Source organism: Rutidosis leptorrhynchoides, chromosome 1 (genome assembly GCF_046630445.1).
Source record: "Rutidosis leptorrhynchoides isolate AG116_Rl617_1_P2 chromosome 1, CSIRO_AGI_Rlap_v1, whole genome shotgun sequence".
NCBI lineage: Eukaryota > Viridiplantae > Streptophyta > Magnoliopsida > Asterales > Asteraceae > Rutidosis > Rutidosis leptorrhynchoides.
This window is the reverse complement of record NC_092333.1, coordinates 220,824,083-220,851,892: the sequence shown is the minus strand read 5'-3', so window position 1 is coordinate 220,851,892 and position 27,810 is coordinate 220,824,083. Positions and strand designations below refer to the sequence as shown.

The 27,810-nt window shown below is 34.8% G+C and overlaps 1 protein-coding gene across 5 annotated transcripts; it reads left to right on the top strand.

Moving 5' to 3' along the window:
* Window positions 1-10,455: 10,455 nt before the first annotated feature.
* On the top strand, window positions 10,456-16,186 carry LOC139868372 (uncharacterized). 5 transcript variants are annotated; one of them, XM_071856710.1, is made up of 10 exons: window positions 10,456-10,575; window positions 10,892-12,496; window positions 12,610-13,914; window positions 14,105-14,173; window positions 14,521-14,573; window positions 14,670-14,738; window positions 15,097-15,184; window positions 15,281-15,349; window positions 15,655-15,707; window positions 15,923-16,186. In XM_071856710.1, exon 3 carries the CDS (start codon window positions 12,678-12,680, stop codon window positions 13,344-13,346), a length of 669 nt encoding a protein of 222 aa, XP_071712811.1. In that variant the 5' UTR covers window positions 10,456-10,575; window positions 10,892-12,496; window positions 12,610-12,677; the 3' UTR covers window positions 13,347-13,914; window positions 14,105-14,173; window positions 14,521-14,573; window positions 14,670-14,738; window positions 15,097-15,184; window positions 15,281-15,349; window positions 15,655-15,707; window positions 15,923-16,186. The 5 variants fall into 5 exon arrangements, 3 of the variants coding, with proteins under 3 accessions (XP_071712811.1, XP_071712807.1, XP_071712814.1); XR_011765963.1 differs by having other exon boundaries at window positions 10,892-13,914; window positions 15,044-15,184; XM_071856706.1 differs by having other exon boundaries at window positions 10,892-13,914.
* The last annotated feature ends 11,624 nt before the right edge of the window (window positions 16,187-27,810 follow it).

Sequence of the window (27,810 nt, the reverse complement as noted above, 5' to 3'; positions counted from 1 at the left end):
AGGTTAACGATCTTGTTAAATGTTGTTAACCCAATGTTTATAATATCAAATGAGATTTTAAATTATTATATTATCATGATATTATCATGTATGAATATCTCTTAATATGATATATATACATTAAATGTCTTTACAACGATAATCGTTACATATATGTCTCGTTTAAAAATCATTAAGTTAGTAGTCTTGTTTTTACATATGTAGTTCATTGTTAATATACTTTATGATATGTTTTCTTATCATAGTATCATGTTAACTATATATATATATATATATATATATATATATATATATATATATATATCCATATATATGTCATCATATAGTTTTTACAAGTTTTAACGTTCGTGAATCACCGATCAACTTGGGTGGTCAATTGTCTATATGAAACATATTTCAATTAATCAAGTCTTAACAAGTTTGATTGCTTAACATGTTGGAAACATTTAATCATGTAAATATCAATCTCAATTAATATATATAAACATGGAAAAGTTCGGGTCACTACAGTACCTACCCGTTAAATAAATTTCGTCCCGAAATTTTAAGCTGTTGAAGGTGTTGACGAATCTTCTGGAAATAGATGCGGGTATTTCTTCTTCATCTGATCTTCACGCTCCCAGGTGAACTCGGGTCCTCTACGAGCATTCCATCGAACCTTAACAATTGGTATCTTGTTTTGCTTAAGTCTTTTAACCTCACGATCCATTATTTCGACGGGTTCTTCGATGAATTGGAGTTTTTCGTTGATTTGGATTTCATCTAACGGAATAGTGAGATCTTCTTTAGCAAAACATTTCTTCAAATTCGAGACGTGGAAAGTGTTATGTACAGCCGCGAGTTGTTGAGGTAACTCAAGTCGGTAAGCTACTGGTCCGACACGATCAATAATCTTGAATGGTCCAATATACCTTGGATTTAATTTCCCTCGTTTACCAAATCGAACAACGCCTTTCCAAGGTGAAACTTTAAGCATGACCATCTCTCCAATTTCAAATTCTATATCTTTTCTTTTAATGTCAGCGTAGCTCTTTTGTCGACTTTGGGCGGTTTTCAACCGTTGTTGAATTTGGATGATCTTCTCGGTAGTTTCTTGTATAATCTCCGGACCCGTAATCTGTCTATCCCCCACCTCACTCCAACAAATCGGAGACCTGCACTTTCTACCATAAAGTGCTTCAAACGGCGCCATCTCAATGCTTGAATGGTAGCTGTTGTTGTAGGAAAATTCTGCTAACGGTAGATGTCGATCCCAACTGTTTCCGAAATCAATAACACATGCTCGTAGCATGTCTTCAAGCGTTTGTATCGTCCTTTCGCTCTGCCCATCAGTTTGTGGATGATAGGCAGTACTCATGTCTAGACGAGTTCCTAATGCTTGCTGTAATGTCTGCCAGAATCTTGAAATAAATCTGCCATCCCTATCAGAGATAATAGAGATTGGTATTCCATGTCTGGAGACGACTTCCTTCAAATACAGTCGTGCTAACTTCTCCATCTTGTCATCTTCTCTTATTGGTAGGAAGTGTGCTGATTTGGTGAGACGATCAACTATTACCCAAATAGTATCAAAACCACTTGCAGTCCTTGGCAATTTAGTGATGAAATCCATGGTAATGTTTTCCCATTTCCATTCCGGGATTTCGGGTTGTTGAAGTAGACCTGATGGTTTCTGATGCTCAGCTTTGACCTTAGAACACGTCAAACATTCTCCTACGTATTTAGCAACATCGGCTTTCATACCCGGCCACCAAAAATGTTTCTTGAGATCCTTGTACATCTTCCCCGTTCCAGGATGTATTGAGTATCTGGTTTTATGAGCTTCTCTAAGTACCATTTCTCTCATATCTCCAAATTTTGGTACCCAAATCCTTTCAGCCCTATACCGGGTTCCGTCTTCCCGAATATTAAGATGCTTTTCCGATCCTTTGGGTATTTCATCCTTTAAATTTCCCTCTTTTAAAACTCCTTGTTGCGCCTCCTTTATTTGAGTAGTAATGTTATTATGAATCATTATATTCATAGATTTTACTCGAATGGGTTCTCTGTCCTTCCTGCTCAAGGCATCGGCTACCACATTTGCCTTCCCCGGGTGGTAACGAATCTCAAAGTCGTAATCATTCAATAATTCAATCCACCTACGCTGCCTCATATTCAGTTGTTTCTGATTAAATATGTGTTGAAGACTTTTGTGGTCGGTATATATAATACTTTTGACCCCATATAAGTAGTGCCTCCAAGTCTTTAATGCAAAAACAACCGCGCCTAATTCCAAATCATGCGTCGTATAATTTTGTTCGTGAATCTTCAATTGTCTAGACGCATAAGCAATCACCTTCGTTCGTTGCATTAATACACAACCGAGACCTTGCTTTGATGCATCACAATAAATCACAAAATCATCATTCCCTTCAGGCAATGACAATATAGGTGCCGTAGTTAGCTTTTTCTTCAATAACTGAAACGCTTTCTCTTGTTCATCATTCCATTCAAATTTCTTCCCTTTATGCGTTAATGCAGTCAAGGGTTTTGCTATTCTGGAAAAGTCTTGGATGAACCTTCTGTAGTAACCAGCTAGTCCTAAAAACTGGCGTATGTGTTTCGGAGTTTTCGGGGTTTCCCACTTTTCAACAGTTTCTATCTTTGCCGGATCCACCTTAATACCTTCTTTGTTCACTATGTGACCGAGGAATTGAACTTCTTCCAACCAAAATGCACACTTTGAAAACTTAGCGTACAATTCTTCCTTCCTCAATACTTCTAACACCTTTCTCAAATGTTCACCGTGTTCTTGGTCATTCTTTGAGTAAATAAGTATGTCATCAATGAAAACAATGACAAACTTGTCAAGGTATGGTCCACACACTCGGTTCATAAGGTCCATGAACACAGCTGGTGCATTAGTTAAACCAAACGGCATGACCATAAACTCGTAATGACCGTAACGTGTTCTGAAAGCAGTCTTTGGAATATCATCTTCTTTCACCCGCATTTGATGATACCCGGAACGTAAGTCAATCTTTGAATTAACAGACGAGCCTTGTAGTTGATCAAATAAGTCGTCGATTCTCGGTAGTGGGTAGCGGTTCTTGATGGTAAGTTTGTTCAACTCTCGGTAGTCGATACACAACCTGAATGTACCATCTTTCTTCTTGACAAACAAAACAGGAGCTCCCCACGGTGATGTGCTTGGTCGAATGAAACCACGCTCTAAAAGTTCTTGTAATTGGCTTTGCAGTTCTTTCATCTCGCTGGGTGCGAGTCTGTAAGGAGCACGAGCTATTGGTGCAGCTCCTGGTACAAGATCTATTTGAAATTCAACGGATCGATGTGGGGGTAATCCCGGTAATTCTTTCGGAAATACATCGGGAAATTCTTTTGCAATGGGAACATCATTGATGCTCTTTTCTTCAATTTGTACTTTCTCGACGTGTGCTAGAACAGCATAGCAACCTTTTCTTATTAGTTTTTGTGCCTTCAAATTACTAATAAGATGTAGCTTCGTGTTGCCCTTTTCTCCGTACACCATTAAGGGTTTTCCTTTTTCTCGTATAATGCGAATTGCATTTTTGTAACAAACGATCTCCGCTTTCACTTCTTTCAACCAGTCCATACCGATTATCACATCAAAACTCCCTAACTCTACTGGTATCAAATCAATCTTAAATGTTTCGCTAACCAGTTTAATTTCTCGATTCCGACATATATTATCTGCTGAAATTAATTTACCATTTGCTAATTCGAGTAAAAATTTACTATCCAAAGGCGTCAATGGACAACTTAATTTAGCACAAAAATCTCTACTCATATAGCTTCTATCCGCACCCGAATCAAATAAAACGTAAGCAGATTTATTGTCAATAAGAAACGTACCCGTAACAAGCTCCGGGTCTTCCTGTGCCTCTACCGCATTAATATTGAAAACTCTTCCACGGCCTTGTCCATTCGTGTTCTCCTGGTTCGGGCAATTTCTAATAATGTGGCCTGGTTTTCCACATTTATAACAAACTACATTGGCATAACTTGCTCCGACACTACTTGCTCCGCCATTACTCGTTTCGACACCATTTGTTCCTTTCGTTCTATTAACCCCTGGTCCGTAGACCTCACACTTCGCCGCGCTATGACCATTTCTTTTACACTTGTTGCAAAATTTGGTGCAGAACCCCGAGTGATTCTTTTCACACCTTTGGCATAGCTGCTTCTGATTGTTGTTGTTGTTGCGGTTATTATTGTTGTTGGGATGATTGTTGTAGTTGCTGTTGTTGTTGTTGTTGTTGTTGTTGGGCCGTTTGTTGTAGTTGCGATTGATGTTGCGATTGTTGGGATAATTGTTGCGATTATTGTTGTAATTGCTGTTGTTGTTGTATTGGTGATTCTTATCACCGTTTTCCTCCCACTTTCTTTTGACTTGCTTCACATTGGCCTCTTCAGCAGTCTGTTCTTTAATTCTTTCTTCAATCTGGTTCACTAGTTTGTGAGCCATTCTACATGCCTGTTGTATGGAGGCGGGCTCGTGTGAACTTATATCTTCTTGGATTCTTTCCGGTAATCCTTTCACAAACGCGTCGATCTTCTCTTCCTCATCTTCGAATGCTCCCGGACACAATAGGCACAATTCTGTGAATCGTCTTTCATACGTGGTAATATCAAATCCTTGGGTTCGTAACCCTCTAAGTTCTGTCTTGAGCTTATTGACCTCGGTTCTGGGACGGTACTTCTCGTTCATCAAGTGCTTGAATGCTGACCACGGTAGTGCGTACGCATCATCTTGTCCCACTTGCTCTAGATAGGTATTCCACCATGTTAACGCAGAACCTGTGAAGGTATGCGTAGCGTACTTCACTTTGTCCTCTTCAGTACACTTACTTATGGCAAACACCGATTCAACCTTCTCGGTCCACCGTTTCAATCCGATCGGTCCTTCGGTTCCATCAAATTCCAAAGGTTTGCAGGCAGTGAATTCTTTGTAGGTGCATCCTACACGATTTCCTGTATTGCTAGATCCAAGGTTATTGTTGGTATGTAGCGCAGCCTGTACTGCAGCTATGTTTGAAGCTAGAAAAGTACGGAATTCCTCTTCATTCATATTCACGGTGTGTCGAGTAGTCGGTGCCATTTCCTTCAAAATAGTTAAATGGAACAAGTTAATCATACAGAATATTAAGAGTAGTTAATAGTATTTCGTAGCATAATATGAACTCATTTATAAAAGCTTTTTCTTCATATTAGCGTTTTATAAGTTTAAATTCGGGTAGTACCTACCCGTTAAGTTCATACTTAGTAGCTAATATACAATTCAACTACTACAATTCTATATGAAAAACTGATTGTAATAATATTTCGCGTTCAAACTTTTATACAATATTTTACAAACTTACAATACCGCTTATTTTACATAAAGCATGAAATATAGCACACAATAACTTTGATACAAGATAGTTGTGAAGCTAGCTAGTACACAAGTCGTTCAACAAAGGCAATAAAGACACGTAATTCATACGTCCAGAAACAAGTCATGCATTCTGGTTTTACTAGGACTACTTCCCATCCTTGGTCTTGTGCAACATAACCGTTATGGCCGTTGATAAGACAGCGTGTTGTAACATCGTCAAAGGGACGAGGGTTACGTAATGTCCAACAGTCCCGTAATAATCTAAAAACCTCATTTCTTACCCCAATTACCGACTCCGTCACTTGTGGAAACGTTTTGTTTAATAGTTGTAGCCCGATGTTCTTGTTCTCACTTTGGTGAGAAGCGAACATTACTAATCCGTAAGCATAACATGCTTCTTTATGTTGCATGTTAGCCGCTTTTTCTAAATCACGAAGTCCAATATTCGGATATATTGAGTCAAAATAATTTCTTAACCCGTTGCGTAAAATAGCATTTGGGTTCCCCGCAATATATGCGTCAAAGTAAACACATCGTAACTTATGGGTTTCCCAATGTGATATCCCCCATCTTTCAAACGAAAGTCTCTTATAAACCAAGACATTCTTGGAACGTTCTTCGAATGTCTTACAAACTGATCTCGCCTTAAATAGTTGTGCCGAGGAATTCTGGCCGACTCTAGACAAGATTTCATCAATCATGTCTCCGGGTAGGTCTCTTAAAATATTAGGTTGTCTATCCATTTTGTGTTTTTAAACTGTAAAATAGACAAGAGTTAGATTCATAAAAAAAATACTTATTAATACAAGAAATTTTTACATATATCATAAAGCATAAGAACACTATATTACATATATTACACCACACGAATACAACTATCTTATTCCGACTCGCTCGTTTCTTCTTCTTCGGTTTTGGTTCGTTTTGTCAAGTTTCTAGGGATATATGATGTTCCCCTAATACGAGCCGTCGTTGTCCACATTGGTTTAGAAAAACCTGGTGGTTTAGAGGTTCCCGGGTCATTGTTACAACTTAAGGACTTCGGGGGTTGACGATACATATAAAGTTCATCGGGGTTGGAATTAGATTTCTCTATTTTTATGCCCTTTCCCTTATTATTTTCTTTTGCCTTTTTAAATTCAGTTGGGGTAATTTCTATAACATCATCGGAATTCTCGTCGGAATCCGATTCATCGGAGAATTGGTAATCCTCCCAATATTTTGCTTCCTTGGCGGAAACACCATTGACCATAATTAACCTTGGTCGGTTGGTTGAGGATTTTCTTTTACTTAACCGTTTTATTATTTCCCCCACCGGTTCTATTTCTTCATCCGGTTCCGATTCTTCTTCCGGTTCCGATTCTTCTTCCGGTTCCGACTCTTCTTCCGGTTCCGACTCTTCTTCCGGTTCCTCTTCGGGAACTTGTGAATCAGTCCACGAATCATTCCAATTTTCATTTGACTCTTCATTATTATTAGGTGAGTCAATGGGACTTGTTCTAGAGGTAGACATCTATCACATAATATCAAACGCGTTAAGAGATTAATATATCACATAATATTCACATGTTAAAAATATATAGTTTTCAACAAAATTTGTTAAGCAATCATTTTTCAAGTAAACACGGTCGAAGTCCAGACTCACTAATGCATCCTAACAAACTCGATAAGACACACTAATGCAAAATTCTGGTTCTCTAAGACCAACGCTCGGATACCAACTGAAATGTCCCGTTCTTATTGATTAAAAACGTTCCATATTAATTGATTTCGTTGCGAGGTTTTGACCTCTATATGAGACGTTTTTCAAAGACTGCATTCATTTTTAAAACAAACCATAACCTTTATTTCATAAATAAAGGTTTAAAAAGCTTTACGTAGATTATCAAATAATGATAATCTAAAATATCCTGTTTACACACGACCATTACATAATGGTTTACAATACAAATATGTTACATCGAAATCAGTTTCTTGAATGCAGTTTTTACACAATATCATACAAACATGGACTCCAAATCTTGTCCTTATTTTAGTATGCAACAGCGGAAGCTCTTAATATTCACCTGAGAATAAACATGCTTTAAACGTCAACAAAAATGTTGGTGAGTTATAGGTTTAACCTATATATATCAAATCGTAACAATAGACCACAAGATTTCATATTTCAATACACATCCCATACATAGAGATAAAAATCATTCATATGGTGAACACCTGGTAACTGACAATAACAAGATGCATATATAAGAATATCCCCATCATTCCGGGACACCCTTCGGATATGATATAAATTTCGAAGTACTAAAGCATCCGGTACTTTGGATGGGGTTTGTTAGGCCCAATAGATCTATCTTTAGGATTCGCGTCAATTAGGGTGTCTGTTCCCTAATTCTTAGATTACCAGACTTAATAAAAAGGGGCATATTCGATTTCGATAATTCAACCATAGAATGTAGTTTCACGTACTTGTGTCTATTTTGTAAATCATTTATAAAACCTGCATGTATTCTCATCCCAAAAATATTAGATTTTAAAAGTGGGACTATAACTCACTTTCACAGATTTTTACTTCGTCGGGAAGTAAGACTTGGCCACTGGTTGATTCACGAACCTATAACAATATATACATATATATCAAAGTATGTTCAAAATATATTTACAACACTTTTAATATATTTTGATGTTTTAAGTTTATTAAGTCAGCTGTCCTCGTTAGTAACCTACAACTAGTTGTCCACAGTTAGATGTACAGAAATAAATCGATAAATATTATCTTGAATCAATCCACGACCCAGTGTATACGTATCTCAGTATTGATCACAACTCAAACTATATATATTTTGGAATCAACCTCAACCCTGTATAGCTAACTCCAACATTCACATATAGAGTGTCTATGGTTGTTCCGAAATATATATAGATGTGTCGACATGATAGGTCGAAACATTGTATACGTGTCTATGGTATCTCAAGATTACATAATATATAATACAAGTTGATTAAGTTATGGTTGGAATAGATTTGTTACCAATTTTCACGTAGCTAAAATGAGAAAAATTATCCAATCTTGTTTTACCCATAACTTCTTCATTTTAAATCCGTTTTGAGTGAATCAAATTGCTATGGTTTCATATTGAACTCTATTTTATGAATCTAAACAAAAAAAGTATAGGTTTCTAGTCGGAAAAATAAGTTACAAGTCGTTTTTGTAAAGGTAGTCATTTCAGTCGAAAGAACGACGTCTAGATGACCATTTTAGAAAACATACTTCCACTTTGAGTTTAACCATAATTTTTGGATATAGTTTCATGTTCATAATAAAAATCATTTTCTCAGAATAACAACTTTTAAATCAAAGTTTATCATAGTTTTTAATTAACTAACCCAAAACAGCCCGCGGTGTTACTACGACGGCGTAAATCCGATTTTACGGTGTTTTTCGTGTTTCCAGGTTTTAAATCATTAAGTTAGCATATCATATAGATATATAACATGTGTTTAGTTGATTTTAAAAGTCAAGTTAGAAGGATTAACTTTTGTTTGCGAACAAGTTTAGAATTAACTAAACTATGTTCTAGTGATTACAAGTTTAAACCTTCGAATAAGATAGCTTTATATGTATGAATCGAATGATGTTATGAACATCATTACTACCTTAAGTTCCTTGGATGAACCTACTGGAAAAGAGAAAAATGGATCTAGCTTCAATGGATCCTTGGATGGCTCAAAGTTCTTGAAGCAAAATCATGACACGAAAACAAGTTCAAGTAAGATCATCACTTGAAATAAGATTGTTATAGTTATAGAAATTGAACCAAAGTTTGAATATGATTATTACCTTGTATTAGAATGATAACCTACTGTAAGAAACAAAGATTTCTTGAGGTTGGATGATCACCTTACAAGATTGGAAGTGAGCTAGCAAACTTGAAAGTATTCTTGATTTTATGAAACTAGAACTTTTGGAATTTATGAAGAACACTTAGAACTTGAAGATAGAACTTGAGAGAGTTCAATTAGATGAAGAAAATTGAAGAATGAAAGTGTTTGTAGGTGTTTTTGGTCGTTGGTGTATGGATTAGATATAAAGGATATGTAATTTTGTTTTCATGTAAATAAGTCATGAATGATTACTCATATTTTTGTAATCTTATGAGATATTTCATGCTAGTTGCCAAATGATGGTTCCCACATGTGTTAGGTGACTCACATGGGCTGCTAAGAGCTGATCATTGGAGTGTATATACCAATAGTACATACATCTAAAAGCTGTGTATTGTACGAGTACGAATACGGGTGCATACGAGTAGAATTGTTGATGAAACTGAACGAGGATGTAATTGTAAGCATTTTTGTTAAGTAGAAGTATTTTGATAAGTGTATTGAAGTCTTTCAAAAGTGTATAAATACATATTAAAACACTACATGTATATACATTTTAACTGAGTCGTTAAGTCATCGTTAGTCGTTACATGTAAGTGTTGTTTTGAAACCTTTAGGTTAACGATCTTGTTAAATGTTGTTAACCCAATGTTTATAATATCAAATGAGATTTTAAATTATTATATTATCATGATATTATCATGTATGAATATCTCTTAATATGATATATATATACATTAAATGTCTTTACAACGATAATCGTTACATATATGTCTCGTTTAAAAATCATTAAGTTAGTAGTCTTGTTTTTACATATGTAGTTCATTGTTAATATACTTTATGATATGTTTTCTTATCATAGTATCATGTTAACTATATATATATATATATATATATATATATATATATATATATATATATATATATATATATATATATATATATATATATATATATATCCATATATATGTCATCATATAGTTTTTACAAGTTTTAACGTTCGTGAATCACCGATCAACTTGGGTGGTCAATTGTCTATATGAAACATATTTCAATTAATCAAGTCTTAACAAGTTTGATTGCTTAACATGTTGGAAACATTTAATCATGTAAATATCAATCTCAATTAATATATATAAACATGGAAAAGTTCGGGTCACTACAGATGATCTCCTATATCGATGGTAAAAAATCAGCCGACCGACCTGACATTGTTGCTCGAGTATTCAAACAGAAACTTGACGGGCTCATGACTGACATAATGAAAACACAAATATTTGGAACATGCCAAGCAGGTACTTTTGCCAACTGTTTTCATCTATTATATTATACTTATTTCGGATATGGTTATGAAAATTTGCAAAGACAAAACACTATAGCAACCCAGTTTCTATTATATTAGTAACATCCTGGTCCATTCCAACTAAGACCAACGCCCAACATATATGCCTATGGGTGATTCATTACTAATACAACACGTTAGACGGGAGCCTTATAAATGTCTGCGTAAATATGAATGTACCATTTTCGGTTACTATGACTATCAAAATTGACATGTATTGCAGCTCCCAAATATCCTGACATTTTGTTAACTCAATTCCATTGTTACAGGTATATATATCATTGAATTCTAGAAACGGGGCCTGCCACATATACATATGCTAATATGGTTGATCACTGCTCACAAATGCAAGACGCCCGCTGCCATTGATGACATCATCACAACTGAGATTCCATCTGAAAAAGACGATCCGAAGGGGTTTCGGGCTGTTACTGAGTACATGTTACACGGCCCTTGCGGTGGACTCCACATGAACGCTCCATGCATTATTGATAGGCAATGTTCCAAACATTTCCCCAAACCCTATTATGCAGAAACCATAATTGACGATGAAGGATATGCTAACTATAGGAGACGAAACAATGGTGTCAGGTTCACTAAAAAAAACACCTCACTTGACAACAGCTCCGTTGTCCCCTACAATAGGTACCTTTTACTAAAATACAACGCCCATATCAACGTTGAGTGGTGTAATCGATCTCGGGCAATAAAATATTTATTCAAATATTTAAACAAGGGCCCTGATCGAGCAACAATAGTCATCCAAAAAAATATGATTCCCGGTGATGATTCCAGTGGAGACAAGGTTATTGACGTTGACGAGATAAGGAATTATTTAGATTGTCGTTATTTATCTCCATGCGAGGCTGTTTGGAGGCTGTTTTCCTTTGACATCCACTACTCTAAATCATCAGTCATTAAGTTGTCTTACCACCTGCCAAACCAGCAATCGATCACTCTCCATGACTTACAAAAGCTACCTGCACTTTTACAAAGGGAAAGTATTAAAGAAACGATGTTCACACAATGGTTTGAACTAAACAAGGAAGATGAGTTTGCACGTACACTGACTTATGCAAAAATCCCTACACATTATGCATGGAATGAAGATGCTAAAATGTGGAGCCGAGAAAACTTAGAATCTGCATCGGTCGCATTGTCTACTCAGGGAACGTTACTACCTACGTATGTTACTAAATATAGTTAAGGGCCCCCGCTCTTTTGAAGAACTACGTACCGTGAACGGTGTTTTACACCCAACGTTTAAAGACGCTTGCTTTGCATATGGGTTAGTGAATGACGACAAGGAATGGACCGAGGCTATCTCAGAAGCAAAAATATGGGCTACGGGTACACAACTTCGCAAGTTATTCGTTACTATGTTACTCTTTTGCAACGTAAGTAAACCACTACAACTATGGGAATCGAGTTGGGAGGCTTTATCGGACGACATCTTGCATAAAAGAAGGAAATTATTTAACTTTCCTGATCTAATCCTAACCGAAGCACAAATTAAAAATTATTTTTGGTTAGAATTACAAGGCTTATTAAATAGAAATGGAAAGTCCCTGGATGATTACCTCGACCTACCACAACCCGACCCATCTATGCTAACCCAAATGGACAACTTTTTAATTCGAGAAGAGCTAAACTACAATATAAAAGAAATGAATTTACTACATGAGAACCTCTTCTGCTCACTCAACCCAGAACAACTATCAATATATCAAAGGGTTATACATGCAGTTACCGAAAAAAAAGAGGACTTTTTTCCTTATACGGTCCTGGAGGCACTGGGAAAACATTCCTAGACAACGCCGTTCTCGCAAAATTAAGATCAGAAAGGTTGATTGTTCTTGCAGTTGCATCGTCAGGTACATTTATTATTCAGCCATTTATTAATCATCACAATATCATACACATTTGACACAAACAGCCCCTTTCATTTCATGAACATGTAACATCACAACTGATGTGTAAACCACAGGTATTGCGTCTCTGCTATTGCCCGGCGGACGGACTGCCCATAGCCGATTTGTGATCCCCCTGGAACTTATGGAAAATAGTACATGTGGTATAAAACAAAAGACGCACCTTGCGGCACTTATCCAAGAGGTCAGATTATTTATTTGGGATGAGGCTCCAATGACCCAACGATTCGCTTTCGAAGCGTTAGACAAAACTTTAAGAGATATTTTAGGAGCTAAAGATGATGCAAACAGATTAAAGTTATTTGGTGGTATGCCTATCTTATTGGGAGGTGACTTCAGACAAATACTCCCCGTAGTAACAAAAGGCAAGAGACAAGAAGTGGTTCATGCGTGTATTAATAGATCAGATTTATGGCAACATTGTGAATTGCATACGCTTTCGCGTATTATGAGGGTCAACGAATACACAGCCGATGGTCAAGTTGATGCCCGCAATCACGAATTCAATAAATGGGTCCTCGATGTAGGTGAAGGTAAGGTCCCCGCATTGTGTAAAGACGGAGAGCATGAACCAACATGGATAAAGATTCCCGATGAATTCATTATAAAATCTGACAAACCCCCCATTGAAGCAATTGTGGACACCATATTTCCAGATTTCATCAACAGGCAAGAAGATGAAGACTATTTGGGTGAAAGAGCTATTTTGACACCTAGGAATGACGATGCTGATGAAATCAACAAGCATATGTTCAAGAAATTGCAGGGTGCAAAGATGACATTTAAAAGCTAGGATGAAATTTGCAAGGGCTCAACTGACAACATCGACCAACACTATTCATATCCAGTTGAATTCTTAAACAAGCTAAATTTTCCGAGCGTTCCTCCTCACAAACTGAAGCTAAAACTAGGGCAGCCAATAATGCTTCTACGAAATCTCAGTCCTAGCACAGGCATGTGTAATGGAACACGCCTCATCATAATCGACTTTAACAAGTTTGTTCTTCAAGCTAGAATCATCACTGGATCACATATAGGGAAAATGGTAATAATACATAGAATTGTCCTTACTTCAACAGAAAAAAATGGCCCTTTGTAATGCAACGAATACAATTCCCAGTGAGGCCATGTTATGCGATGACGATAAACAAAAGTCAAGGGCAATCGTTGAAATTGGTTGGCCTATATCTCCCTAAACCTATATTCAGTCATGGTCAATTATTTGTAGCTCTCTTGCGAGTAACCGACCCCGATGGCCTGAAAATCGTGATGGTCAATGATAGCGCTGATTGTTTTAAGGATCACACTAGAAATGTCATGTACAAGGAAACCTTCGTCAACTTAAACCACAATATATAACGGTAATACTTAACCCTTATTATAATCCAGATGTTATTTCAATATAATCGCTTTATATTACTTAGCCTAATTTGCAGTCGCGTATTCACACACCACATTAACAACCTATAATTCATATAATTGTGAAGCTGCCTCATTATGGAATGCCATTTTTCCTTACCTTATTTTTTTTTAACAAAAAATAATTTGCAGGTAAGCGGTTCCTCCCCAGTAACGCGCACAATGCCAATGATTTCCGGTCCGTACTCCCCCTTATCTAAGGTACACTTTCAATGATAATTGGTTTTTACACTCACTCCTTTTGCATTCTCTATAGCCCAAGCAAAAAACCCTAAAAACCAAACAGTTAAATCTATGCTACTATGCTCTGCAAATTTAGCCACCCCTAACTGATGTCTGGTTTGATATGTGATGGGTGTTTCGGGCTATTGATGCGAATGTATTTTTGGATTTGCTAAGAATGCCTATTCGTTAAAGAGACTCCTTTCTTACATCCACGGACTCTGGCACATAATAACCTACATTTGTCTGTGGAAAATTTAACATTCAATTGTTCCGTACTTTTGTTTTACTTCTAAAAACAAAAAACAACCTTCCGATACCTGCAGATCATGCCATATATTAACAATACATTTTTCTAATCATCTCCCTCCTCTATCAGGTATGGTCGAGAAAACAACTGTTTGTTTCAATTTTCATGTTTCAAATTCGCACTAAATTCCCTTACTTTCATATCTTGGGTGTATTCGTTTTGCAGGAAACCGTTTCCTTCAAACTATCGTGCCCAATAATAGTGATTTTGGGAACGTGCCTACCTCTTAAAAAGGTATGATGTCACCAGTACGGGGTAGTTCATTCACTACATTCATACTCTCTACAACCACCCAAAAAACTATTAAAAAAGGTAGATAAAAACATGTTGCTATGCTGAGAAAATTTTTGACCCAATAACTGACCCATGGCCTGGTATGTGCTGGTTATTTTGGGATAGTCATTCGAATGTAAACACTACATTGTTACATCCACTTGGTCAGACAACTATGACCATACATTTGACTGCAGAAAATGTTTAACTGTAATAAACTTTCACTTGCCTTTAAAAAAATTAATGACACCTCCCATTACCTGCAGGTTGTGGCGTTTATTACCATTTCATTTTCCTAACCATCTCTATCCTCTATCAGGTATATTCGAACAAACAACCTTCCGATACCTGCAGATCATGCCATATATTAACAATACATTTTTCTAATCATCTCCCTCCTCTATCAGGTATGGTCGAGAAAACAACTGTTTGTTTCAATTTTCATGTTTCAAATTCGCACTAAATTCCCTTACTTTCATATCTTGGGTGTATTCGTTTTGCAGGAAACCGTTTCCTTCAAACTATCGTGCCCAATAATAGTGATTTTGGGAACGTGCCTACCTCTTAAAAAGGTATGATGTCACCAGTACGGGGTGGTTCATTCACTACATTCATACTCTCTACAACCACCCAAAAAACTATTAAAAAAGGTAGATAAAAACATGTTGCTATGCTGAGAAAATTTTTGACCCAATAACCGACCCATGGCCTGGTATGTGCTGGTTATTTTGGGATAGTCATTCGAATGTAAACACTACATTGTTACATCCACTTGGTCAGACAACTATGACCATACATTTGACTGCAGAAAATGTTTAACTGTAATAAACTTTCACTTGCCTTTAAAAAAATTAATGACACCTCCCATTACCTGCAGGTTGTGGCGTTTATTACCATTTCATTTTCCTAACCATCTCTATCCTCTATCAGGTATATTCGAACAAACAAGTTTTGTTTCAGTTGTGATGTTTCAAATGTGGTCTACATTCCATCCCAAATGTAGTTTAACCAGAAATAAAGCAGGCCAGGAAAAAAAAAACCCCTCCCCTGTCTCCCACGTACCCTGATTTTTATTGCTTTCCATGTTCACATAATATTCCGTTGTCTTGGATCCATTGTAGCTTTAATAGCTTGCTCAACCGCAGGTCGGCTCCTTTTGAATAGGAAGAATCGTGCCCACAACACGATCGTTAGAGTCACCTACTGAAGACTACAACATTGGTTCAACATAATAATCACTCAGTTGATTCCACATTTATAGCACGTTCCTTCCAAATGTTCATTAGACACTTATGTTTAGTCATGTGTATGCGTATGTGTAGGGACTTTCCTTAATAATTAGTACAATCGAATTTTGCTTTCTCAACTATATTTTCGGGTAATTAACACTTTAGCACATGGTTCAGACTTATCCCGCCTTTGGGCATAACATACACTTCTTAAAATAATGCCAAACATGTATCGAGCCCCAATTCAAACAATGTCGCATCCAAGCGCAATACAACGACCATTACCATCTTCGTGCAACGCACGGGCAATACGCCTAGTAGAATTTAGGAAGAATGACAAACTTATTAATAAAGACACTATAGCATGTTGGTCAACCCAAACACACATTAGGCAATCCGAACCCAACCAAAAAATAGCATGTTTGCTGTTTGCGGGTTTTAGGTTCAAGGGTCAAAAACCATAACCCTATTGTCGGTTTTCTAATGAGGTTTAGGTTGTGTTGGAAGTTGACTTCCCTACTCGTGTCTGTGGATTGACCCACTTACCCAAACATGAGCTGAAAAGTTAAATGGGTTGGTGGTTTGAGAATCTCGATCATAACATGTTAATATTATGTTGGCTTTTTAAGATCTTTTGAAAAATCACTAGCAGATTAAAAAGAATTATCTTTTTCAGACGTTGAATGTTTGTAAGATTTAATTATTAATGTTTATTTATATTTGTTGAAGTATAATCCTACCATGTGACTATATAACTTACGAGTTGGATTTGGATCTGTGTTATAAAAATTTTGAATGCATGTAAGCTTTTATTTTTGATCAGATGACACTAATTAACAATCCTAAATCTAACCAAAACTGTATAGCATGGCATGATTTATGTTGCACACAAAATCACATAGACCAAAGGTTCCTCAAGTACATGCCATTCAGTAAGAGAGGTTTAACTTACATCGTTTCTTCAATTGCGGCTTGAATTACATGAACATTATAAAAAAAATTGATAACTTTGTTAATCTTAACAGACTTAATTACGCTCTTGGTCCCTAAGGTTTTTATCTTTTTTTCATCCTTGCCCCTAAAGTATAATGTATAGATTGAGATCGTGGCTAAACAAGAACGATAAACGCTGCACAGAATAGTTGACACACGGCTTAAAGCCATTTTATTAATTCACGAGAATAAAAAACAATCTGCTGAAGAAAAAAAACCTACGCTGTCTATTTATAAAAGCTAATGGACTTAGAGTCCTTATTGGATTAAAATAGCTATTCAAATAAGGATAAAGATATAACAAATTATAAAAAGAATTAGAATCCTGGAGGAATTCTAATTCGCTGCTGCAGCTGAGTCTGTCTTGTGCTTCACGTCCAAGTTTCCACAAGCCCAAATTAATCTTTAGTCCAATATTCTTTCTGGATCTCCTTTGATACACTTGTCCCAATTTCTGCTGAGCAGGCCCATTACCTCCTGCAGGCCTATTAGCTCCTGCAGGCCCAATAACAACCGTATCTGCATCAAAGTATTTTTGTTTCATCCTAACCCTTAAAGTTATCATATGGTTTCATTTAGGTCCCCAGTTAACGGCAGTTAACCATGGGGACCTAAATGAAACCATATCATTACTTTAAGGGTTAGGATGAAACAAAAATATTTTAGGGACAAGGATTATACGTCAACCGTAAAGGTGCATGAATGGTGTTTAGTCTGTTATAGGTGGTTGGCTCTTTGCTTGCGCAACAACTCCCACCTGGCATGCCTTTTGAGTTCCTTTTGTCAATGTCTTTCGACTCTATTATTTGAGACAACAACAAGCGTCGATTTATTGACGACTTGATTGCCGCTTAGAGCCTAGATTGAATCTCAGGCATGCTTAAAAACTCATGGAAATTTGATTCTACCATTTTCCATGGCAGTCTTGTTTTTTATTTTTATTTTTACTTTATCTTATTTTATTTATTTATTTATATTCATTTTATTTTATTTTATTATTTTTTGGCCGGAGGTCCTGACGGAAGCAATCTCTCTACTTCAAGAGATTGCTTCCGTGAAGACCTCCGGCCAAAAAGATAATAAAATAATAAAATAAAACAAAATAAATATAAATAAATAAATAATATAAGATAAAATAAAATAAAAACAAGACGACATGGAAATGTTAGAATCAAATTTCCATGGTTTTTAAGTCTATCTAGGATTCAAACTAGGCTCTAAGCGACAGTCAAATCGCCAATAAATCAAAGATTGCTGTTACCTCAAATAACAGAGGTGAAAGACATTGACAAAAAGAACTCAAAAGGCATGTCAGGTGGGAGTTATTGTGCAAGCAAAGAGACAACCACCCGTAACAGACCAAATACCAATCATGCACCTTTACGGTTGACATCCCCGTATATAAGTAAGTACAGAGTAATTGTTATTTATTTCCCTAAAATGTCGTTCCCTCTTGACTTAATTACGCCATTGGTCCCTAAAGTATTTTTGTTTCATCTTTGTCCCTAAAGTATTTTTGTTTAATCCTAACCGTTAAAGTAGTGATATGGTTTCATTTAGGTCCCCATGGTTAACTGCCGTTAACTCAATCCGTTAACTGAGGACCTAAATGAAACCATATCATTACTTTAAGGGTTAGGATGAAACAAAAATATTTTAGGGACAAGAATAAAAAAAAGTTAAAACTTTAGGGACCAAGGACTTAATTAAGTCATCATAATATTTGTGCTGATGATTCAAGTATTATTCTTTTCAATTTACCCTGAGGATATATCCAGTATTCAGGTTGCTCATTTGGTTAGCAGGCAATATGTTATAGCAAAACAAACACCAAAATGATGTTAGTAACTAGTAGTATTATTCTCAAGCCAATAATAACTCAGGACTACCAAGTAAGTACAGCAGAGTGTGAATTTAGTTTCAAAAGGTACATGAGCAAAGTAACACTCGGACCATTACTTACAAGGCACTGAAAGAAATTAACCAAAAAATAACCTTCTATCCATCTCAACTGCTGCTACAACATCACCATCGTGCAACTTTGTCCAGGAACCCAATAAGGCAATAATGATCTCCTTCAGTTAACTGAGAAATGAATAAAGAAAATGAATGAATGCCAAACAAATACGAGTCAATGATTAGCAGTTAGATAATGGGTATGTTTGATAAATTAGCAGTTAGTTAGAATTACAGAGTCAATAATTGCAATTTGAGCTTACAATGAGAAGGATAACAATCATGAACTAACTTTTATATATGAAGGAATACTGAAGCATTATAATCAAGTTCAGAATAGCATACAAACTGATAAGATATTCTCTTAGTCGAGCTTGAATTTCACAGCTTAAACAATGATGATATTGTAATTGACAAAGCACGGTCAGCTATAAATAAAATCATTATTAAATCAAATATATTACCAAATCAGGAGGGTTTCTAATGACTTATATACTACTTAATCACATGATGTGCATGCAGGATTATCATTTATACATTTCCCGCTACTTTGATACGTCTCATATGACAAGATAGAAGTGCTCATTTCATGACAAAGAAGAAAAATTCAAGCAACAAGTGATACAGGGGCGGAGGGACATAGGCATTAGTGGGGGCCTGTGCCACCACTCAACTGACTATTAGTCCACAGCCCAACAGCCAATATAGTATGAATTATTTGGACTTAGTTACAAGTGACCCCATTAAATATATATAGTGGTCCAACACTTCATGTTTGTGAGTTATACAAATATATCCATGAGCCCATAGTAGCCCTTGTAATATAAATGTTGCTGAACGTCTCGGTTCTAACTATAAACAGTTGGAGTGAATTTCTACATTCAAAAATGATTTATGTCCATCAGTTACTTCAACCAATTATTTATATACTTCAGATTTATATATTCAAAAATTAGCTAAGCTTATATATTTACTCTGAAACATTATTTAATATACTAAATCAAGACACTTTATTTGTGAACGTCATTGACAACCATGTGGTCATTTGTTTATGGTAAAAAATAGGCCTCGAAGATAGACGTTTTATCCTATTTTTGTATTATTGTTGTATTAGTTTGTGACACCACTCACTAAAAATCTTGGCTCCGCCCCTGAAGTGATATCATAGTTATATAAATAATTACTTCCCACATTACAGCAGTAAAATCAACAATTATAAGAAATAAGCTCCACATGGATGAAATAACAGATCATGTTGCCTTGCAAATACAGAGCAACACATATTAGATGGCTAAAACTATCTACTTGACTGCAAACATGATAATTATAAGTAATGTTCAACAATAAAACTAAACCTTAATCATCATCAGTATAGAAACAAACTAGTCAGCATAACATCATCAAATTTTAAGTACCTTGGAACATGTTCATCAACAGAGTACCAGCAGCAGTGGCATCATCATCATCGTTTTCGCCATCATTGTCATCTTCGTCATCATCATCATCATCATCATCATCATCATCACCATCATCATCATCATCATCATCATCATCGCTATCATCATCATCATCGTCGTCGTCGTCATCATCATCATCGTCGTCATCTAGGATAATATTCGGCTGATCAATTAGAAGTAACGTTTGCGTGAGGGAGTTCATGGTAACCACCATTATTGTATTACCATTTCCAAAAACATCTAGATCGGTGAACTGTTCTGAGGATGGATTGTAAACTTCAAATCTTTCTCCTTTAGATGGTGTTGACCTTAACAATATAGGTTCGCCATTCTTTTTTAAATCCTATTACTCTATCACTTGAACCCTCTGATGCCTTAAAAGTAAAATGTTTTTCAAAAGAATTTGGAACACCATGCTTCAATATCCAGACATCACAAACACGTTGATTTCCCTCTCCATAAACATCAATCACAGCAAGAGACTCCATTCGCGTAGAGAGATACAACACTCCGGACGAAAGTGCTAAATTATTAGGGAGGTATACTTCTCCAATTTTTTCACTTATCAGATCAAATGTAATAATCATATTGCTGTAACGCCCTATCCTTGTTCTTCTAGTACTATCATCGTTAGCAAGAAAATAAATGGTCCCGTTTATAACTACCTGATACGAAGTCAAGGAAATTGATTTACGAGGCTTATCGATAGGTATCGTTCTCCAAACCCCTGAGCTTACACTATAAACCTCGGCCTCCCAATTAACGGAATTAGAAGTAGCACTATTACCATATCTTCTGATTTTGACAAGCTTAATCTCACATTTGTCAGGACAAATTCCGAAACCAACAACCCAATGTTTCGCATTAGGAATCGGTATAACAAATTAACAATGCATCTTTGAATTAAAGGATTCCATATAAAACATTTTGTATCTACATTATCACTTTGATAGAAACACAATAATCCGTGCGAGGGTAGCATAGCATTAATTCGGTTAATAATGTCAGGAACAGTAATAGGTGTCTTATTTTTGAGGAAATTAGCATTATCAGTAATCAACCACTAACCGTGCGATGAAAACTAACATGCCTTTCAAAAAAAAAAAAAAAAAAAAAAAAAAAAAAAAAAATAATTTTATTGAAATTCGTCATTCACAATTGTTTCATACCGTGCAAGTAGATAATGCTGCTGATTGTAGCGGACGCTGTGTCTAGTGATGAACGACTGGCTTTTGATGATGACATTGAATAGTTTCGAAAGCAATGTGCATTGAATCAGTGATTTAATCGGAAGATGTTTTAAGATTTCAACTTGAATTTCGATTGGTATCTTATCGGGTATTATTAATTCTGAGTTTGAATCTGTTGACATTTTGGGTTTTAGGGGTTCGAATTTTAGGGCTTTTATTGGTACAACGGCAGATCCGTTGATCCTAGTCTATATACGAGTCTGAAATGAAAGTTAAACATAAGTGTGGATAGTGAAATGTGTGTTTGGGTGACGAGCTTGTTGGAGTTTATGGGAGCTTATAAGAGCTTAAGTTTATGATTTTAATAAGCTCCAAGTCATAAGCTTCGTTTGGTAGATCAAAAAAGTAGAGCTTATGAAAATCATAAGCTTTGGAAAAATAAGCTACTTCTAGTAGCTTATGAAAAAAAAGTAGAGCTTATGAATTGAAAAATAAGCTCCAGCTAGTTTACAAAACACTTGTGAAAAATAATAAGCTCTAGCTACCAATTTTAAGGATAAGCTCCGGCTTCCATAAGCTACAGCTCCAACTACAGCTACAAGCTCCAGCTAGTTTCATCCAAACACACCCTAATGCGAGTAGATGTAAATAATTACTACCTCCGTCTCATTCCAATAGTCCACAGACAAAAAACACGCAGTTTTAGAAAATCCCACTAACTTCATTTCTCCACCAATGAAATATCTTCTCTCTCCAGATCTACCAATGAAATATCTTCTTTCCTTTCTATTTATGGAATTGGACTATTAATTTGGGACAGCCCAAAATGGAATACTGGACTATTGGAATGAGACGGATGTAGTATGTAATTAAATTTATTCTCATCTCATGGATAGTTGATAGGAATAAATGAAAATATAATTTTCTTTTTATTTAAGAATTGATCGATTGATATGAACTAGTATACTATAATCCCGCGCCTTGCTGCTGAAAGGATGATTGTTCACGTATAAAACCAGTGGCGGAGCCACGTTATAAGTTCTGGGTGCATATGACACCATCAAAATTTCGAATGATATATTTATTCTGTGCAGTTTAAACATATAAGCTAAGCTAGTTGAGTGGTTGAAATAATTTTGCAAGTATAGTTCAATTCCGCTCCTTTATTTTCCTTTTAATTGCCAATAATCTCACTTGAAGCCCACTTATTTACTACACTATAAAGGCTCGACTTTTTCCGCTTTTCCTTTCTTTCTTCTCATACATCAATTTACTTTTCATCAATTTATTTATTACTTTATTATTATTGTATTATATATTTTCAATAGCACTATACTTAAAAAAGCCATACATAACAATTTACAAATTGGTGGAATACATAAAACAGGACATGTTTTTACGACTACTTGCTTTACGAGCAGCCTTGAGTTATCGTAGATGAATAGCCATGAAGAGCTTTATGTCGATAAACCTTAATTTACTTTCTTACTAGTTTTATTAGTCCATATTAATAATTTATTATATTGTAAAAACATAGTACTTTTAATATCTAATAAAGAATTAAATACTATTTAGTGACACCATCGATCGAATTTTCTGGCTTCGCCACTGTACAAAACTATATGTTTCTCATTACTATATTTTATATGTACTGAGTCTAACAAATTTTTTATTTAAATAACCCGGTTCAACTTAATTTTTTTTCTTTTTTCGAACGGCTGAGATTATATCTATAATTTCATTATCTATAATATCTATAATTAAGCTAATTAAACTCACATAACTTCAATACTTTTGTTAATCAATATTAGCATTTGAGAAAAGCAAAACAAATTTCGTTAAGTTGCTTAAAACGATTATACAAAAGAGTAAACATCAAACAAAAGTGAAACCGTCAAGTACTACTGATTTTTGCATGTTTACGACATCTCTTAAGATTGTCGCTAGAAAACGCTAAAAAGCTAAAGAAAATTATTAAAAACTGCAAACTAAATTAAATGAACATTTATTTATAAATAAATAAGAACATCAAATATTTATGTTTTTATTAAAAACAAAACATGAAACTTGTCCAAAAAGCCACACCCTATGTTTCTCATTAATTAACCATTCGATACATTTAACTTTGGCCGTAGTAGAATTAAAGAAGTTCAAAAAGTTAATAAAGTAAAAAATAAATAAATAATGCTAAGATTCGAACGTGGCTTATGTTCCTCAAATATTTTAAAATTGCTTTATCAGCTAGAAAAATGCACATTTGTTTTAGCTTTTCAAAACAATTATTTATTATTTATATTGAACCGTCCTTGTAGTTAAATGATAATGATAATTAAACGTCATCGTTTGTTAAGAAACAACGTGCTGTAATGCTTAATACGGCCATGATTTTCACCTATTTTAGTATTATAGGATAGTTAAATGATAGTTAAACGTCATCGTTTGTTAAGCAACGACGTACTGTAATGTCTAATGCGGACATAATGTTCACCTATTTTAGTATTGTAGGATTAAGCAACGACGTACTGTAATGCCTAATGCGGACATAATGTTCACCTATTTTAGTATTATAGGATTAATAATTAATATACATGCATTCTTTAAATGATCAATTTGTTGTGATAAAGACAAAGTGGCTGACAAATTTGAATATGATCACGGGTGTATTATTATTCTACCTAACTGCACAGTAAATTATTGTATTATAAATACCAAAGGATGTGATTTGCATAAGATGCACACATAGAATAAATTTCATATATCACCATCCTTTTACTCTCTATTATTTTAAGTTTATTAGTAGCCTATAGTCAAGAACAAACCCACTAAAGGTAGTTATAAGCCTACTGAATTATAACACGAACCAAACCACTAAAAGTAGTTATAAGGTAGTTATAAGCCTACTGAATTATAACAAAAACCAAACCAGTAAAGGTAGTTATAAGCCTACTGAATTATAACACGTAATCAGCACGAAGTGCTCCGTATAATCAAGGTTTATCTAAGCAAGCACAAATCACTAATCAAGGTAATAATAATAATAAAAAAAATTCTTTAACGATATCTTCTATTATTTATTAGTAAGGTAAATATTATTATCATCATAACTAACATTTATATTTATGTTATTTAAGTTATATATGGTCGGTTATACCGTCTGAATTATATTTCTGTAATCTAACTTTTATTAACTTCACTAACATTTATATTTATGTTATTTAAGTTATATATGGTCGATTATACCGCCTGAATTATATTTCTGTAATCTAACTATTATTAACTTCACTAACATTTATATTTATGTTATATATGGTCGGTTATCCCGCATGAATTATATTTCTGTAATCTAACTCTTATTAATTTCACTAACATTTATATTTATGTTATCTAACATTTATGATTACTTATGCAATTAATCATTATTTAATTCATGCATACTAATGTTTATTCTTAAATTTATTATTTATGCATAATATGTTTATTTTCTTAATCTTCGTATTTATACTAAATGTATTTATACTAAATGTATTTTATAGTAATCATATTTATACTAATAAAATTCTTTTATTAAAATTATTATTAATACAACTAGTACATAACAGTCGTTAACGTCAACTAACGACGTTACAACGGTCATATATACATAACGGTTGTTAACGTCAACTGACGACGTTACAACGACTATATTTTTCAAATATAAAATAAACATCTCCGTTTTCACATTTTCACAAATCAATCTTCATTTTCTCAGATTACCACCCTCAAAAAGTTTTTGTAAAGATGATTTACACAAGGATGATTTTTCCTATTGTATTGGTCATATTAACTATCATCATTGTTGCTAATATACCACCGGGTGAACCTATATTCTATCCTGCCATTGTGGTTTTATTATTTGTAATCATACCATTATTATGTTGTTTGCTACTTATGAATTTAAAATGATTCTAATTTCATGTTGTTAGAAATTGATTATGATTATAATTTATCTTGTTCATTTTTCTGAAAATAGAAAATGTCAAACTTATCAAAGCTTGAGTTTGATGCCCTAGACGTATCAGGAACAAACTACACATCATGGGTCATGGATGTAGAAATAAATCTTGGATCATTGGGTATTCTAGAAACTTTAAAAGAAAACAATACTTGTTCTGATCAAGATAAATTAAAATCAATTGCTTTTATTCGCAAACATATTGATATCACCTTAAAACATATGTATCTCACTATCAAAGATCCACATGTTTTATGGGAAAGTATCAAGAGTAGATTCGATAATCAAAAGGAAATATTACTCTCAGGTGCGAGGGAAGAATGGAGAAATCTAAGGTTTCAAGACTTTAAAAAGGTAAGTGAATACAGCTCGGCCATGTTCAAGATCCGTTCAAAGCTTCAATTCTGTGGTCAAGAATTAAGTGATGCTGATATGATGGAGAAAACTTTCTCCACAATGCATTCTGCAAACATCACTATACAAGAAAATTTAAGATTACAGAATTACAAAACTTTTTCCAAACTTCAAACTTATCTCTTAGTTGCAGAAGTGAATAAAGAATTACTGATGAAGAATCAAGAATCTCGTTCTACGGGTGCGCAAGCATTCCCTGAAGCTAATGCTATTAACAATAACAATAATAAAAAAAGAAATGCATCTGGACGAGGACGTGGGCGAGGTAGTGGTCATATTGGCCAAAATCATCATCATGAAAATTACCATAACAATAATAAAAATCATAACTATGTTTGAAATCACCCTTATGGTAATGGTCGTGGTCGTAATGGTTACGGTGGTCGTGGTCGTGGACAAAGAAATAATAATCCACAAAATTATAAATTTCAACCACCATACAATCCCACAAATCATAATGTTGAAGGAAGCTCTTCAAAGAATATTTAAGATTCTTGTTATCGATGTGGTAAAATTGGCCATTGGTCTAAAAGCTGTCGAACAAATCAATATTCTGTTAATCAATATCAGGAATCCCTAAAAGGAAAAGGAAAAGAGGCAAACCTTGTGGATGACCTTGATACAAAAATCGCTGAGCCAACAAGTGATTACTTTAATGAATAAATTTCCTATTATATGTCCATATCAAATAAATGGATGTAGATTTACGATCTATACCATATTTACTTTACTATATGTTTCCTTATTATGTACTTTCGTTTATAACATATTTTTTAATGTAATATATTGATGAATTATGTACTCATTATTTTTTTCTCATATTTTGAAGTTCATGATGTACACTACTGGAGTGCAAAATCAGTTAAATGGTGGGGATCTTTGTATTGCAGACAGTGGTACTACACATACTATACTCAAATCTAAAAAATATTTCACTGATTTTAAAGCAACAGAAGGAACGATACATACTATATCAGGTCCTGCGGATTTAATAAAAGGAATGGGAACGACAAAATTCATGTTACCAAATGGTACAAATTTTCTGATAAAAAATGCCTTATTTTCTCCCATGTCAAAAAGAAATTTGTTAAGCTTCTCTGACATTTACCAAAATTGATATGATTATCAGTCAGTGACTACAGAAAATGATAAATACTTAAGTATCACTGAGAAGAATCATGTGATTGAAAAACTACCAAGACTTAGTTCTGGTTTACATTATACATATATAAATGTACCAGAGGCGCACATGGTAGTAAATGAAAAGGCATGTGATCCTGTAATGATCAATATGTGGCATGAAAGATTCAGCCACCCAGGATCAACAATGATGAAAAGAATAATTCAAAATACACATGGACATCCATTGACGGATCAAAAGATCCCTCTGGATGCACTTATTCCATGTACATCATGTTCACTTGGAAAATTGATAATAAGACCATCACCTCTTAAGGTTGAAAAAGAATCACCAATGTTTCTTGAAAGAATTCAAGGTGATATATGTGGACCAATTCATCCACCATGTGGACCATTTAGATATTTCATGGTCCTAATAGACGCATCTAGTAGATGGTCTCATGTTTGTCTATTATCAAGTCGAAATGTTGCATTTGCAAAATTTCTTGCTCAAATTATTAAATTGAGAGCACATTTCCCTGATTATACTATTAAAAGGGTGAGATTGGATAATGCTGGTGAGTTTACATCTCAAGCGTTTAATGATTTTTGCATGTCTGTGGGGATTGTTGTTGAACATCCTGTTGCCCATGTGCATACACAAAATAGTTTAGCCGAATCACT